General features: G+C 41.9%; 1 protein-coding gene across 2 annotated transcripts in view; it reads left to right on the top strand.

Annotated features, from left to right (window-relative positions):
• Window positions 1-17,824, top strand: part of CWF19L2 (CWF19 like cell cycle control factor 2) — a 97,459-nt gene that overhangs the window by 58,206 nt on the left and 21,429 nt on the right. For both annotated transcript variants that reach the window (XM_075418279.1, XM_075418271.1), the window contains 2 exons: window positions 4,893-5,018; window positions 6,237-6,374. In XM_075418279.1, the coding sequence (XP_075274394.1) occupies window positions 4,893-5,018; window positions 6,237-6,374 (264 nt within the window). The remainder of the gene's footprint in view (window positions 1-4,892; window positions 5,019-6,236; window positions 6,375-17,824) is intronic.

The raw sequence follows: 17,824 nt of genomic DNA, 5'->3' as shown, positions 1-17,824 counted from the left end.
TTCTCCTCTCTCTGCTTGGTGGGTAGAGGAGTCGTGGGAGATAGATTTGTAATCTTCCTGAGCTGCATTGACGTTAAATGAGTGAATGATATTCCTCTAGAATATTTTTACAAAAGAGTCTATTTTTCTGAATTAAATCTGTGATCGCAGCCCTTTGTAACCAACTCAAGAGTCTTAATGAGCGCTGGAGCTGAACTAAATCAACCAGGGATAAAACTTCGGGATAAGAGTGCTTAGTCCAGGCATTCTGATTGGGTTTGGATATGGAATAGATGTTAAGCCATCCCATCTCTGGCAAAATGGGAGCAGGTTTGGGCATGCTCAGAAGAATAATGCAATATGACTCCAGAACTCCACTGAGAAAAACTTCGGTGCCCCCAAGACCTTAAGTGCTGAAGGGTAGACTAGGAGTTCTAGGATTACACTTTTCTGTCCCAACGAAGATGGCCTCACTTGAAGGTAATTCCTTGAGGCAAGTGTTTGCTTGTGGCCTTACAGTTCTGAAGGTGCCTGGTTTAATAAGGATTTACATTATCTGGCAATATGTTCCTGTTGTACAAGGAAATTGAGGGGTTTCCTCTGTGCTCATACGAGTGGTAGTGATTTTATTATCCAGTCATCTGTCATTGGCTGACAGATTGAACTGAAGCCAGGCAGTTGACGGCTTGCTGATTGGGTTCTGATAAGGAAAAATCAATATTACCAGTAGCTTTAATATTAACCTTCTATATATGTATCTATGTCTAATGGTAAGGACCACTCTGTGAAATTCTTTCTGATATCTGACATTTAATGGGTTCACAGCTACTCTGGTTTTCTTTGTAAAAAATAATGTCAGAAGAACTGTCAGTCATAGCTAATACGGTATTTGTTGGTGTGTTTTCCTCTTTCTCTCTTCAACTGAAGTAGAAGTTAGGAGCATAAAGCAGAAAGGGCATGCGCTTTTTTTTATAGTAGTGATCTGCCTTTCAAGTTTCAGTTTTTTTAAACTTGCATTTCAAACCAGAGGACTAATTCTGGGTCCTGTCTTCTGTTAGTTCTGGGACATGGTGCTTTGTGAACTCCAGTATTGCCCCTAATAATTGTGTTCAGAATGATGACAGACAGAATGAAAGGAAAATGACGAAATGTTTACCTTTAGTTTCCTATTGGTTTTTATTCAGTTTAAATAAAAGATGTATGTATGTCAAAGGATTCAGTTGACTGATTGCAGTATTTCTAGATCCGGTAGCTCCTGTTTAGAAGTTTTGAACTCTTACCCCAGTTATAATAAGCGTATTGAAAAAAATACATAGTCAACTTTTTTAGATTATAGGTCATAAAAATGTCTCCATGCTTTGTCAAGTTATAGTAGTTGTGAAGTAGCTGGTAGGATGTGCATTTAGCTCTATTTGTCTCATTAAAGAGAACAGGTTAGAAGTTGTTGACTGCAATAGTAACAGTAAACAAACCAGGTTTTGCTAAGAATAAAAGATTTCTTGCTGATACCTGTTGATTACAAGGAAAGCAAAGGCAATGTGGAGACTTGCAACGCTCTATATCCATTGTAAATAAGCAGTTGTGTTATGTTTTATATAGAGAACACAAGAAGTCTGCTTAGAGTGTTTGGTATCTGTAACAATGTTAAATATGAAAATACAGAGTAGAAAATTGCTGAAAAACTTCTAGCTGATAATACCAAAGAAGTTAATCTGAGAATACATTTAGAAGAAATTAATTTCTGTTTAGTTTTATGGAGGGGGGAAATTTTAACTTTATGTATTTTTTTAGCATTTGAAAAAACTGATTATTTCACTCAAGCATGTTTGAACGCCACATACTTATATCATTGAAAAAAAAGAGTTATTTCAGAATATTTTTCTACTTTATTTTGTCCAGAGCTAGAGCAGATTGGGGAGAGTGAATGCTTTGAGCTTCTTTCAGTTGCCCATTTTGCTCTGTAATCTTACTAGTTTATGGGATCTTTTGAAAATTACTTTTTTTGCAGTTCTTCTGTGGGTAGTAAATTGGTGTAATAAGTTGCATATGCATGTTTAAGGGCAGCATTTTGGCCTCTAGAATTCTTACTACTTCGTATAATCTACAAGATGAAAAGTGCAGCTCAAGATGTGATTAGCTGGCTCACAAACTTGTGTTTTGACTTGCTGTCAACCAAGGATCCCAAGTCTTTTTTCTGCAGAGTTGCCCCCTTGTCTGTCTTCAACCCTTGCCAGTGCCTGAGTTTGTCCCCAGGTGCCATTCTTAGCATTTGTTTGAGGTTCCTGTCAGCTTATTTGTTCAGTTTGTTGAGCTCCCTCTGAATGGCATCCCTATCCTCAAGTCTAGCAACCGTGTCCCCATCCCACCTATTTGGTGTCTCAGCAAACAAACTTGCTGAGAGCGGATTCTGTTCCATTGTCCAAGGTGTTGAAGCTAAGTTGTGCTGATCCCTCTGTCAACCCCTGAGGAATGATTTCTGTAACAATGTGCTAGTTGAACTATGAGGAGTGCCAGTGAGACTTTGAAGTTTGACAACTACTCCTTGAGCCTGGTAATCCAGACAATTTCCCACCCATCTTGCAGTCTACATATCCTGCCAATTTAGCAACAAAAATACTATGAGACTGCATTGGAAACCTGCAAACTTTGAGGTAAACAACATTCCCCGTACTTTCCTTGTGCACTGAACTAGTCATCTTACTGCAGAGGGCGGATTTGTCACGCATGATTTGCCATTTGCAAATCTGTGTTGGCTGTTTCCACTCACCTTCCTGTTGTGCTTGTTCTTAGAAGGGGCTTCCATGAGGACTTGTTCTGTAATTTTTCTGGGGACTGAGGTAAGGATGGTCATCCTGTTCCCCAGGTCTTTCTTCATCACCTTTTTGAATGTGACTGTATACATTTACCTTTTTCCAGTGGGATCCACCAATCACCACTACTTTTCAGGTGTGATAGGTAGAAACCTCTTGTCCAGCTTTATATGCATACCATCTAGATCCATAAACTAGCATGTCTCCAGTTTGCTTAGGTGGTGCTTTAGTTTATCATTCTTTCTTGCAGGTAGTACTGCTCCAAACTCTACTGCTAGGCACTGGGGCCCGAGAAGCCTGAGAGCAGACCTTGCTGGTCAAGACTGGCAAGGTATTGAGTGTCTTAGCCTCTTTCACATTCTTTGTCACAGGGTCTTTCCTCTCTTTCAGAAGTGGACGTGTGTTATCCTTGCTTGTAGAAGGATATCCAGTATGCTCACGGAATCCCTTATTTTTGTTCTTTACATCTCTTGCTAGTTTCAGCTTCAGATGGGGCTTTCCTAATTCTATCCCTGCGTGCCTAGAGAGCATGGGCAGCTTGTCTTAGGTTCCACCTTCTGTAAGCTTCCTTTTTGTTTTTGAGCTTCATTAGAAGTTCCTAATTTAGCCAAACTGCAGATCAAATGGACACTTCTCATCCTCTGTGGAGGTTGTCCTTGAAGACCAACCAGCTCTCATGGGCATCTTTGTCATTCATGACCGTCTCCCATGAGACCCAGCCAAGCAGATCCCTGAATAAATTGAAGTCCATTTTCCTATGATCCATGGTTTTTTCTTTGTTATGTTACTTGCCTTCCTCACTTCCCTTAGAACCTTAAACTTCAATATCTCGTGGCTGCTGCAGCCAAGGCAGCTACTGACTTCTACATCCCTGATTAGAGTGGTTTTTTTGAATTTACAAGTAGAAAATTCAGTAGAGCAACTCTCCTATTCTGTTTGTTCAGCATTTATATCAGTACTTGTTCTCAGTGTATTCAAAATTTGGATTGCTTGTGCCGTGCTGCGTTGCTCTTCCAGCACATGAACTGGTGGTTCTGTGCCACCGTGAGGACCGAGGGTGTGTGTGTGAAAGCTTCCCTTGTTGCCCTGTCCTGTGTGTGCCTCTTACCTCACATTTCCAGCACCTGGACAGCTTGGTTTGGTCAGGTTTGGAATATATCCTCCTCGTGATTCCCAGATTTCTTTTGTTATGTAGAATCGGTGATTAAATAAAGGTGTAGTTTATGTGAGACGGAATGAGTTTGTCATCTAAAGGCAAGTGACTCATTTGGTATATATCAGGTAAATCCTTGGTTTTGTTTCCATATATTTCAACACACTAACAGACGATTTAAACGTTGTCATTTCTGCCTCAGTCTATAATTTAATTTGACCTAAATAATCAATGTATATCTACTCCTCTGAATCTTCTCCACCATAGAGACACACACTTGTGTTGAGCGATTTGTATCTCCTATTCTGCATATCCTAGAGTCAAGATCAAAAAACTTTCAGTATTACATTGTGATAAAAGTGATCTGTACAGGTGGTAGGTGCAGTGTAGGAAAGAAAAGTCTAGTTATTGCTTTTCAACACATCATGTTAGATCAGTATTCTGGCTAGTTTGTGAGCCAAGTTTTGAAAGGAAAAAAATACACCAAACACAAAAAGCCCCAACAGCCCCAATTCACAAAAAGCTGAGAAGTGCTAATGTGTTACAGCTTTTCAGACGGCTTTCAGGAATACACCGTTATAATGGTGGTGGTGTGTATTAATTCAGTATTATCTATGTAAATCTTCAGAAGCATTGTATTTCTTCTGGGGATGAAGCTTTATGAGAAAGAACCAAGAATACAAACTTGGTTCCTTTTGGAAAGGATTTGTCATCTCTGCACTTAACTAGGTGAGGAAGTTTTTAATATTCTGTTCTTTTTGAAGGTGGAAAAGAATACCTTGTGTAAGGTAATACTGTGTGCTTTGAATTTTAATGAAATTTAAAGCAAAATGTAAAGAATCTGTTATTTAATCTTTAGGATATTAAAGATTTATTTAGTGTAGATTAGGCATTTCTTTTGGTTTTGTCTGTATCATCTGTTTTAAAATACGTCTTAAAACCTGACACAGGCTTCAAGCCGCCAAGAAGATGAACAAGTGGTCCTTGTGAGAACAGATCAAAGTGGAAGGGCATGGCCTGTGACCACGCCAGCTGAACCACAGGAACCAAAAGGAGGACGGAGAAAGCGACAGATGGTAAGTTTTACAAATGTGAGTATTAAAGTGTAATTCTGAAATGATTTTTGTAGTTCTACTTTTATGATGCCATAATTGAGTGTCTTATCAGAATGTCAATAGGTAGTTAAAAAGTTCCTTTCAGAAGATGATTACAATTAAGTGTTAGAGTACATATTTATTAAGCATATATTAAGCTTATTTTCAGACCGTGTTTCCCTGGGGATCACTTTAGGGCTTATTTAAATGCACATTCAAGGAAAAGTAAGTTTTTTCAAATTATCACAGTCTCTTAGCTAAGTAGTTTATATTACACAAAGTTATATAAATAATGAAGATTAGCAGAGGTGAATTTTTCCAAAATAGGAAAGAATTTGGCGAGATACTTGGGTATCGGGGCCTAATTTTCCTTTTCTCCTGATCAAAAATACTGCTACTGTTGGTAGTAAAAATTATGACCTAATCTTTGCAACAAGGTACTTTGGAGAACAGTGAAAAGCTTGGAGGCTGGAGGATGTTTGGTTGCAACAGGAAATAAACAAATGTTTTGATCTGCTTGAGACAAGAGATAACAATGCCTCATATTTCTAGCAAGTATGTTTGTGATTAGTAGGATAGATCAGTGTATAACACTGCTGTGGAGGAGTGAAAGGCACAAGAGGGTGAGGAATTAGTTGTCATCCTCCTGTTTCCATTTTGGAAAATGCCATCTTGCTTTACGTTAATGGCCATTCCTTCTGCTCGTTCTCCTCCTTAGTTTAGTCCTGCCCTAAAGGACAAGCTCTGTTCTCTTGTGCACTCTGAGATGGCAACATTTCCCAGCAGACGTAGCACTCGTATAAAAGTTTTCAGTAGTGTCTGTGACTTGACAATTCAAAAGCTTCTGTAAATAATGAAGATTACTTTTGGAAGATTCCATTTTCGTGAGCTGATAAACTGTTTCAGTGAATTACTGTACATCTTCCCTGAGTGGTAATGTTGTAGCTCTAACAGCTTAAGGGTATAAAGGATATGACAATTGTGGGAAGAAGCTATATTTTTATTTAGACCTACTGATGCAGTTGAAGAAAGAGGAAGATGCTCTTTTCCTGAGGTCAAATGAAGCAGCAAGTCCAGTTGTTTCAGATGTGCTTAGCTTGATTTGTGGTTCTTTAAACTTGTTGAAATTATTAGGATCTGAATTTTATAGTTGAACTTTCTCACTAGGTTAGTATTTATTTTCAATATGTTTGTTTCCAGGTCCCTACTCATATAGATAAAGAAAGAGTAAGGTATTTTCAGGATGATGATAGTATGAACCTGAAGGATTTGATCAAAAATGAGAAGATGAGAACAGCAGAGGATCAAAACTCACTGTTCATGCGTATGGCGTCAAAGGTAAGGTGTCGTGTGTATGGCTTTTTAATTAAGCATTTTAGTATTAGAAATATCAAGGAGGGTGTGAGGCCTCAGTGCTCTAGGTATGTTGGGTTTTCGCTGGGAGTTCTGAATGTGTTGAATAATAATCAAGTCTGTTGTAAAATGGTGCTGATAAATGTTCTCAAAGTAATGGAAACCTGTAGGTATGCAGGAAATGTGGGGCGTTCAGTTCCTTCATAGCGGTGATTGTGCTGTTCCTCTGCCTGTAGAATTTGACACTTTTGAGGTGAACACTTTTAAAGTGTGTCATACATTAATAGGTTACTTATGCCCAACAAAGCAGTTTCCCCAGAATTAGTGATCAATAAAAGCAGCATTTTCTTATTATTTAGAATGTCTCTTCCATCTAGAAGTTACAAGAATCAGTGAGATTTGAAGCAAACTACCTGAAATTCCATTGGGATGTCCTGGATAATGAGATAATTTATGCTTACAGGCCACACGGATTTGTTACATTATGGTTCCATGAATGATTCCACTTAAAAGGGTGACCAGCTCACAGACAGATACTGCAGAGCAAATGGAGTGATTATTTTTTGTCATGTAAACTGAATAATAAAGGATACTTTCTGTGCTTGATATGGAAGTGATTGACAGAGGTGATTTCCAGTAGCTATGACATATAATTTCTATGACATGGTTCAAATTTTACTACGTTACTGCTCCAGTATTTTGGGCACCGCTGAGCAGGTTTTGAAAAAGCTTGTTAGCGTGGAATTAGTATCATCTCAGACAAAATTTGGTTTTCCATTTACCTAGAAGGCAGACAAGATCCCGGAGAGTAGGTTTTGGTGGTGGTTGTTTTTTCAGTTTGTTTGGTTTTTTTTTTTTTTTTAAAACTCTCCTTCTTCAGGTGATACTTGAAAGAACTGGGAAAGCCATGACAGTGCCCAGTAGAAAATATTTAACCTGGTGTTATAAGCCATCTGGCAGGAAGTTCTTATGGAGAGATTGTCAGAACTTTAGAAAGTAGTGTGGTTTATGCATCTTCTCATTCAGCTGCTTCTGGTAGAAGTTCTTGTTCTCTCCCACTGCCATACTTAGATGAATGAAGCCCTTGGGGTTCAGTTAGATAAACACATCTTGTGGCTAGTATTTTATTTCCTTTTTTACCTTCCTATCAAAAAAACTCAAATCCAAACACATAGCACTTTGCTTCAAAACCTGTATTAGCACTGATTAACTAGTGTATCTGTCATGCAGACATTTACAAGTAAATGAAAATGTAAAGACACAATAAAACTTTGTACTGTCCCCATCGTGACAGTAAGCATAACAAAGAGAAATGGTTGCTATTTTCTCAGGGACCTTATTGATCCTGTATTGTCTTGTCTCCACTAAATATTTTCTTTAGAAGAGGTAACTTTCGTGAAAAATGGTGGTTGGGAGGTGTGGGTGTACGAGTGTCTATATTAAAACAGAAGTGGAATAGAATTTAGAAAAAATACTTATCTGGGCATCAAAGGTGAGCTTGTAAATCAATATTAACATGTCTTTATGAAATTTATTATTAATGTACTCAATTTGTCCTGTGTTTAGTCTGATGTTTTCATGTGACTGCTTCCACTAAACAGTTTACAGGAGTGTATTTTGTGCTCTGATTCTTTTCAGAAATGTGAAAATAAAACCAGGCTAATTTGAGCTTCCTGAGTTTAGTAATAGCAAATGTTTGCAGTGCCCGTGTGAAGACACAGTGGAGAATGCTCTTAAAAAATGGAAATAGTTTTTTGCTTTGATTTTTCCAAACTCAAATGAAAGGCCATTTGGATTTTTCTGAGAAAAATTTGTGCATTTATACAGTAATGTACTTGGCCTGCCCCTGAAATTTCTGAACTTTGTGAAAAGTATTGTTTGTGTATTTATGTATTTATTGATTCCAAGCTTTTTCACTTCAAACTGGAAGTAATGTTTGACTCTTGGAGCATGTTCAGCGGTCCTTGGTTTAGTTTTTGTGTTTTTGACATTATATTAAATAATTACTAATGCGAGGAAGACAAGCAACCTTGAAGGGAGATCAAAGGTTTTTATATGCGTTGGTTCTGTAAGTTTTCAAAGGGAAATTCTGATAATTTTTCTGTGTATTTTTTTCATTCTGTTCTTTTTTTTTCTCTATTCAATTTTGAAATGCTGTGAATTATCCAAATTCTAGATGACAGAGACACTTAACGCAACAACAGCTATACGAGAGATTCACTCAGCACAGTATTTGGTGTTCAACAGCGAGTGCTTAGGAGACAGTGTGTAAGAACAGGTCACGTTTCTGATGATGCAGCCTTTGCGTACTTTCCTGGCCTTTAGCAATTTGGACGTTTTTATGGTACCACCTTACCGGGGGTTTCTCTCTGCTTTTGCTTTATGGATAGTTATGTTAATTGGGAACTGGACTGAATATCCCATTACTTCCTTTCTGTGGCGCCTCATCTCCCATTCTACCGTCTGTACCTATTGCTAGAAGGTACAAATAAGTTTAGGTACAGAGCTATAATTATTGAATTTGGACAAAATGGAAAACCAAATTCTGTATGCATGACATCTTTGGTTAGTGTTCTTGTACCTGCAGCCAGTTCCTCGAAGATGCTGGTTACTTGCATTCTAAGGATTTCTGGGACAGTGGTGACATTTGATCCATTTAGGAATGGTGCAGAAATGGCCTTGGCTCAGTATGGAGCTGTTCTGAAAACAAAGATTCTGTAGAAATGAGGTTGACCTTTGGGAACTGAAGTGCTGCATCCATAGAGTAGAGGAAAATGCAATATAGTGTTTTCTTCATAGCTGCCTCTTTATAGAAGTTAATGTGGAGTCTGTTTAGTGAAAGTATAAAATGAGTACATAAAGAGAAAATGCTTGCAATTTGTGAGTACTCAGTGTGAATTGCACATGTATGCCACTGATGAAAAGATTCTAAGAGAGTGAACACCCTCCCAAAATGGGATAAAATTTTATTGAATTGTTTGTTTTTTTTAAATAAATCCAAGGGTGGGTGAACAGAAGAACAAAGAGCTTCTGAAGGTTAAAAGAAAAGTCAAATCCAGAACCCAACCATTACTGAAATAGTACTCGGCATGTCCAAGTAAGGAGAATGGAAAAGAGCATGAACCTAGCAGGCTTACATGTAAGCTTTGATAAGAAAGACGGAAAAATTGTCTGGAGGGAATTACTTTAAATAATTAGTTTGAGTTTGACTAAAGCATAAAACTAGGAGTTAAACTCATTGGAAGCAAGAACCTTGTAGGACTGTGATGTTGAAAAAACCTGATCAAGGTATAATTAGAGCATTTCGGAAAGATGAAGTGCATGGCAGAAAAACTAATGAACTATTTGCGTTAATATCTTCTATAAATGAGGTCAGAGTGATTCTTTTGCATGAGCCATTATTTACAGGGAATAAATGAAAAACTAACTGAAGTTAACAGTGTCAGTGAAATTATTTTTAGCTCAGATTTATAGAAACCTGTTAATAAGAAACTTGAATTTGACATGAATAATGAGTGAGTAGAGCCGAACACTCCTCACTGAAGTGGTCTAAAAGAAGTGAGGTGTGACCTGCTGAACTCTGAACTGCTGAGTGTAATCTTTATTCATCCTGAGGAATGGAAGATGGCAAGTATAATGGCAGTCTTTAAAAGGAAAACAGAGGGCAGGAGGAGATGGTTATTTTTTATAATAAAAAGAGGTTACCAGTGGATTCATCAGGAATCTCTTCTGTTCACCACATGCATAAAAGGGATACTTTATGACCTGACAGTTGGTTATTGTGACATAATTATTTAACACTGTCAAAAATAGAGGTCACTGTACATTGTGAATTGTAGAATTTCAAAATACAAAGCTGGGATTTTTCTAACATTGTGAAACTTATATCTGAACTGATTCCCAAGATTCACTTTAGAGAGTTGCTGTAAAGACGTACATATTTTAGTGGTGTGAGTCATCTGTCCTATTTTGAATGCCGTCTGAAAGACATGATGGGTATAAAAGAAATTAAGATGTCTAGCTCAGACACAGGAGATTATGCTATAGACCTTTCAAATAAGGAGAAAGACATCCTACCGTAGGTATCGAGGCAATAAATTCAGATGAGAGTTGGGGCTGATGAATGCAGAATGATGGTAATCGTGAAGCCGAGTGAAGCCATAACTGTGCGTAAACCGCAAGAGGCTGTTACTGCTTGCTTTGAGAGTCATTGCGAGTCTGCAGACATCATCTCAGTGCTGGTGTGATTAAAAAGAGAAGCAGAATTTTTGGGATTGTGGAAAAAAAGAGGATTTAGGACCAATTTAAACCACATAAAGCTACTACAGTGCACCCATGGTGCACCCACAGCTTGAATGCTGCCCGAGCTCGTAAAGCATCCCCTGTGGTCTAAGGCACAGAAAGGTGGCCGTTTGGGGCAAACCTAAGCATGCAAAATCTCTTCAGCCTGGGCTGGGGCGAAAGGCAGCTGATAGACTAGAACACATGGTTAGCATAAAGAAAGCTTGAATAGAAAACAACTATTTTCACTTCTCATATGCAAAGTGGTCGCACCGCTAAAGAGCAGAGTTGTAACATGAAGGAGGGTTTTGTGATTTTTTTTTTTTTTTCAGCGAGAAGGAAAGTGTAGAACTTGTACTGTAGAGCATGAGATGCTATGGAGGCCTTAATTGTGAGTGGGAGGAAAAAAGATACGGCAACTTTGTGAAGTGTAGTTTAGTTGGTAAATGTTAAATAGGGAGATCTAGATAGGCTTTTGACTCAGGATTTCCATAGTGAAATGCTGAGAGCTTCAAGTGCGTAGCAGAAGTATCAGTTCCGTGTGCTTTGTTTATGCTTTTCCCCATATGCTTTAGCCATTGCTGGAGATTGATTCTGCAACACAAAGTGATCACGCTGGATTAGAGCAAGCAGCTCAGTTTAGTATGTTTCATTCTAAAGATTTCTTGCTTTTTGTTTTTTTGGTTTTGTTTTGTTTAAGGATAAGATTTTGTAATAATGTTACAAGAATGTATTGTGTGTCCTGGCTTATGCAATTGCTTTATTTCATTTTGGGAAGGCTCTGAAGTTCCTGCTGATTTCAATAAGCTTTGGGTCAGACGCTGTGTACTGTGTTTCGTATTCGTTACTAAGTAAAGATGCACTACATCACATTATTTTATTAGAACAAGCTTCTTGAATGAATAGCTAGCTCTTGATGAATCTTTTAAGATTGGGCCGTATTATTAATTTACTAGCTAAGTGTGCTGGAGCATGTGGCCAAAGTTGATGTTTTTGTCAATTACTGTTGCAATGGATTTTTAGTTGTCCGAATTTTAGTTCATGGTACTGAAGTCCTCCGGTCCCGTGCAATGTCACATTTAGGTTTTGAAGGTATCTTTGGCTTTCATAAAGAGAAGCATCATAGATGCCAGTTCTTCTTCTCTGTTAAAATCTGAAATGCTTTTTGTAGTTTCTGTACAGGTGATTTCCCTCCCTGAGGCCCAGGCAGCAGGAGGCGGCTCCACAGAAAGCAGATGACCCCCAACCCTCTTGCCACCGAGCAGAAAGAGGGGGCCTAAGAGATGGGGGGGAATGGAAACGGGTCCCTGCTCGGGGTGGCAAGCGAATCTCCCCCTGGCCTCCCTCACCTGCCCAGTTGCCCTTAAGCAACAGATATGGGGCTCTGGAATGTGAGGGACCGGCCACAGAGGATGTGGGTGAAGGTGAGGCTCCATCCAGGGGGTTGCCTAGAACGAGTCAGACAGCCCCAAGAATTACGACTGCCTCAACTAAGAAAAAAAGGAGGGTCATTGTCATAGGTGATTCCCTTCTGAGGGGAACAGAGGGCCCGATCTGCCGACCGGACCCATCCCACAGGGAAGTCTGCTGCCTCCCTGGGGCCCGGGTTAGGGATGTTGCGAAGAAACTCCCTGGTCTGGTGCGGCCTTCTGATTACTACCCCCTCTTGGTAATGCAGGTTGGCGGGGACGAGGTAGCAGAAAGAAGTCCCAAGGCCATCAAAAGGGACTTCAGGGCACTGGGGCGACTGGTTGAGGGATCAGGGGCGCAGGTGGTGTTTTCCTCCATCCCATCAGTGGCAGGGGACAGCACTGAAAGGGGCAGGAAAACTCACCTGGTTAACAGGTGGCTCAGGGACTGGTGCCATCGGTCAAATTTTGGCTTTTTTGATCATGGGGAGGTATACACAGCACCGGGCCTGCTGGCAACAAGTGGAGCTCAGCTATCACAAAGGGGGAAAAGAATTCTTGGCCACGAGCTGGCGGGGCTCATTGAGAGGGCTTTAAACTAGGTTCGAAGGGGGAAGGGGATATTGCCCAGCTCACTAGGGATGAGCCTAGGCTTGGAGTGCCAAGGCCAGGGGTGAGATTGACAGCCCAGCTCAAGTGTGTTTACACCAATGCACGTAGTATGGGCAATAAACAGGAGGAGCTGGAAGCCATTATACAGCAGGACGGCTACGACTTGGTTGCCATCACAGAAACGTGGTGGGACAACTCGCATGACTGGCATGCTGTCATAGATGGCTACAGACTCTTTAGGAAAGACAGACCAACAAGGAGAGGTGGGGGAGTTGCTCTGTATGTGAGGGAGCAACTGGAATGCATTGAGCTTGGCCTGGGGGCAAATGAGGAACGAGTTGAAAGCTTGTGGGTTAGAATTAAGGGACAGGCTCATAAGGGTGACATTACTGTGGGTGTGTACTACAGGCCACCTGACCAGGAGGAGGAGGTTGATGAGGCCTTCTACAGGCAGCTGCAAGCAGCCTCACAGTCACAGGCCCTGGTTCTCATGGGGGACTTCAACCACCCTGACATCAGCTGGAAAGACCATACAGCTAGGCAGGCGCAATCCAGGAGGTTCCTACAGAGCATCGATGATAACTTTCTGATGCAAGTGGTGGAGGAACCAACAAGGAAAGGCGCACTGCTGGACCTCGTGTTAACAAACAAGGAGGGACTGGTGGAGGATGTGAAGGTTGGAGGTAGACTCGGCTGCAGTGACCATGAAATGGTCGAGTTCAGGATCCTGCGTGAAGGAAGCAGGGTGATAAGCAGGATCAAAACCCTGGACCTCAGGAGGGCTGACTTTGCCCTCTTCAAGGAGCTACTGGGAGGAATCCCGTGGGCCAGGGCTCTCGAAGGCAGGGGGGTCCATGAGTGCTGGTCGCTCTTTAAACAACACTTCTTCCATGCACAGGAGCAATGCATCCCCCTGAGAAAGAAATCTAGCAAAGGAGGCAGGAGACCTGCATGGTTAAACAAGGAGCTTCTAGCAGAGATCAGGCAGAAGAGAAAGGTCCATGGAATGTGGAAAGAGGGACAGGCCACTTGAGAAGAGTACAGAAACGTAGTGAGAGCATGCAGGGATGCAATGAGGAAGGCCAAGGCTCACCTGGAATTGAAGCTGGCAAGGGATGTCAAAAACAACAAGAAGGGCTTCTTCAACTACATCAGCAGCAAAAGGAAGGCTAGGGACAACGTGGGGCCACTGCTGAATGAGGCGGGTGTCCTGGTGACGGAGGATGCGGAGAAGGCAGAGCTACTGAATGCCTTCTTTGCTTCAGTCTTCAGTGCTAAGACTGGCCCTCAGGAATCCCAGGCCCCGGAGGTAAGAGAAGAAGCCTACAGAGAGGATGACTTTCCCTTGGTTGAGGAGGACTGTGTGAGGGATCGCTTAAGTGATCTGGATGTCCACAAATCCATGGGCCCCGATGGAATGCACCCACGAGTGCTGAGGGAGCTGGCGGATGTCATTGCTGAGCCACTCTCCATCATCTTTGAGAGGTCCTGGAGGACAGGAGAGGTGCCCGAGGACTGGAGAAAGGCTAATGTCACTCCAATCTTGAAAAAGGGCAAGAAGGAGGACCCAGGGAACTACAGGCCGGTCAGCCTCACCTCCATCCCGGGTAAGGTGATGGAGCAGCTTATCCTGGAGGCCATCATGAAGCAAGTGGAAGAAAAGAAGGTTATCAGGAATAGTCAGCATGGATTCACCAAGGGGAAATCATGCCTGACCAATCTGATAGCTTTCTACGATGGCATGACTGGCTGGGTAGATGAAGGGAGAGCCGTGGATGTTATCTACCTTGACTTCAGCAAGGCTTTCGACACAGTCTCCCATGATATCCTCCTAGGGAAGCTGAGGAAGTGTGGGCTGGATGAGTGGTCGGTGAAGTGGATAGAGAACTGGCTGAATGGCCGAACTCAGAGGGTTGTCGTCAGCGGCGCTGAGTCTAGTTGGAGGCTGGTGACAAGTGGTGTCCCTCAGGGGTCAGTACTGGGCCCAGTCTTGTTTAACTTCTTCATCAACGACCTGGATGAAGAGTTAGAATGTACCCTCAGCAAGTTTGCTGACGACACCAAACTGGGAGCTGTGGTAGATACACCAGAAGGCTGTGCTGCCATTCAGCGTGACCTGGATAGGCTGGAAAGCTGAGCAGAGAGGAACCTGATGAGGTTCAACAAGGGCAAGTGCAGGGTCCTGCACCTGGGGAGGAACAACCCCGTGCACCAGTACAGGCTTGGGGTGGACCTGCTGGAGAGCAGCTCTGCGGAGAGGGACCTGGGTGTGCTGGTGGACGACAGGTTAACCATGAGCCAGCAGTGTGCCCTGGCTGCCAAGAAAGCCAATGGGATCCTGGGGTGCATCAAGAAGAGTGTGGCCAGTAGGACGAGGGAGGTTCTCCTTCCCCTCTACACTGCCCTGGTGAGGCCTCATCTGGAGTACTGTGTCCAGTTCTGGGCTCCCCACTTCAAGAAGGATGAAGAGCTACTGGAGAGAGTCCAGCGGAGGGCTACAAGGATGGTGAGGGGACTGGAGCATCTCCCCTACGAGGAGAGGTTGAGGGAACTGGGCTTGTTCAGCCTGAAGAAGAGAAGGCTGCGAGGGGACGTTATAAATGCCTACAAATATCTGAAGGGTGGGTGTCAGGAGGATGGGGCCAGACTCTTTTCACTGGTGCCCAGTGACAGGACAAGGGGCAATGGGCACAAACTGGGGCACAGGAAGTTCCGTCTGAACAGGAGGAAGAACTTCTTCCCTCTGAGGGTGACGGAGCACTGGAACAGGCTGCCCAGGGAGGTTGTGGAGTCTCCTTCTCTGGAGATATTCAAGACCCGCCTGCACAAGATCCTGTGCAGCCTACTGTAGGTGACCCTGATTCGGCAGGGGGGTTGGACTAGATGACCCACAGAGGTCCTTTCCAACCCCTACCATTCTGTGATTCTGTGATTCCCAGGTCTTGTCACCATGAAATGCGATGGTCTTCCCCAGATGGTGATTGTTTCTTGATCCTGAATGAAGAAACTGGCTCCTAGGCATCCTGAGTTTTCCATGTCTGTTGAACGCATTCTTGTTCACAGCGTTACAAGATCAGTGTTAGTGCTGAAGTGTTGGCAGCAGTCTCAAAAATTTGTGTGATCACAGATATTCTAGATGGTTTCTTTATGTACTTTATAAATCTATACTACGTGGAGTTATCTGCATTGTGATGTGGGGCTCAGTGAGACAATCTTCAAATCTTGCATCTCTCCTAAATGGATTCAGCAAGGTGTTTTACGTCCAGCAGGAAGTCTGGCAACCTAACCTCTTTTGCCAGTTTTAGTAGCTTGATAACGTAACACACAAATTTGATGTATACGAATTACTTTCTCTTTGTGCCTTCGTTTGACAAGTGGAAATATTGTCCGCAAAAAAGAATCTGTCATCTTTCAGAAGAGCGGTAGGAGGAAACTGCTGAAAGTCTATGAATCGTATCTTACCTAGGGTAAGAGAAGGGAGAATCCTACCACTTAAATTCTGTTGAATATCAGTCTGAACTGCTTTTGTTGAGTGATTGTTGTGATTTCCTAGGAGTGGCTACTGGGATAGGAGGAGTTAGCCACTGCAGACAAGGCAGTTGCTTTTGAAGAATGAAATGTAGGGTATATTTTTACCACAACCTTCTTATAAGGATCTGTACTTTACAATTGCTTCTAATTCCAGTGTTGGTTTTGCTTCCATAAGTTTTAATGTCAAATCCGTTGCCAGCATGATTTGCAGGAAAACAGATGTTTGGGTGGCTCATCCTTAGGTTCAGTTGGATGCCTCTTTTCAGCAGAATGGAAAACAACCCAAAATTTGTTTGGATTACCAAAAATAATTTTTTTTTGATCTGTTGCATTTGTTAGTTGTCTTAAAATTGCTGTCTGCTCAGGCAAGTAGAAAGAAAATGTAAACTACAAACTTAAGAAGCTTCTGCTACTATAACAGAGCCAAATATGTCTATATGTCTCATGTTTTTTTGTTCAGAGCTTCTGTCTTATGGTCAGATTATATTTTTCCATATTGTCTGTATCTTGTTCAGTCCAGTGAATGTTCAGTGTATGGCAGCAAGGTGGCTCTCCAGTCCTTACAACTCTTCGCTTTTGCAGTGTGATCACCCTTATTGCCACCTTTAATCCAGTGTGAATTGACCCTTGTGAGCAGAGGAGCCCAACCCTTCTCTGCCTTCCTCACCTCAGTCCTGTGCAGCGTGTTTGCTCCTGCTCCTGTGACGTGTTGGACCAGCCAGCGGTGTAATTCCCCATGCAGTTGTGGCTGTGGCCAGCTGTGGTTACCACCAAGTACATAGACTACAGAACTTTTGATTTCCTTCATGGATTTTCCCAGGGCTTTTATTACTTTCCCAGACTATGCCAAGAAGGAAATTCCAGCCACACAGCGGTTGAGGATGGAGGAAATGGGCACTGCTCTCACGAACGGGAATGAAACGAGAAAGACAGACCAGCATATTTTCCAGCTTTTGCAAAGCTGAGTGCTCAGCTCCACATGAATGTTACTTCCCTGACATTTAGTGTTTTAATGGTATTTAAAATGATATATAGGCTAGTTGTTATGCATCTCTGAAGATAATGTTGTAATTGCAGTTTTGTACAGGGAGATAGGGATGTTGAAATGGAAAGAGATAATTCATAAAAGGATTTGCTTTCTTAAATGAGACTTGGAAGAAACGTCAGTACGTAGGCCCAAAAATCTCTGTCCGTGAAACTTGTCTAATCCCATTGGCAAATAAAGGTTTATATGATGTTACCTCATGCCTGACTCCCACTCAGATTCACAAACTAAACATCTGTTGTGATCAAGTCATGCTTGTCCTTACAAGTCTCTTTCCCACCTGTAAAGTTTCCTTTTCTCAAGAGCTCAGTGAGATCAGATGGAGGGAAAATGCCATCTCCTTGTTTGCCTGTTAAGCCTATATTTTAAATGTAGATGAAAAGCAAATGCCGATTTATCATTCCCCTCTTGTCCATTCTTCTTTTTGTTGTCCTTGAGGGTCTTATCTCCTGTTACTTTTTGACTTCTATTCACAGCAGGCTGATGTGGATGTCCGTTATCTCAGTTTGAAAGACAGCCTCTCCCCCAGCCATCCCATGCATTGTATTATGTCAGAC

The sequence above is a fragment of the Opisthocomus hoazin genome, chromosome 1 (assembly GCF_030867145.1).
Source record: "Opisthocomus hoazin isolate bOpiHoa1 chromosome 1, bOpiHoa1.hap1, whole genome shotgun sequence".
Classification (NCBI taxonomy): Eukaryota; Metazoa; Chordata; class Aves; order Opisthocomiformes; family Opisthocomidae; genus Opisthocomus; species Opisthocomus hoazin.
The sequence above is the reverse complement of the archived record's forward strand: the minus strand, read 5'-3'. Positions and strand labels throughout refer to the sequence as shown.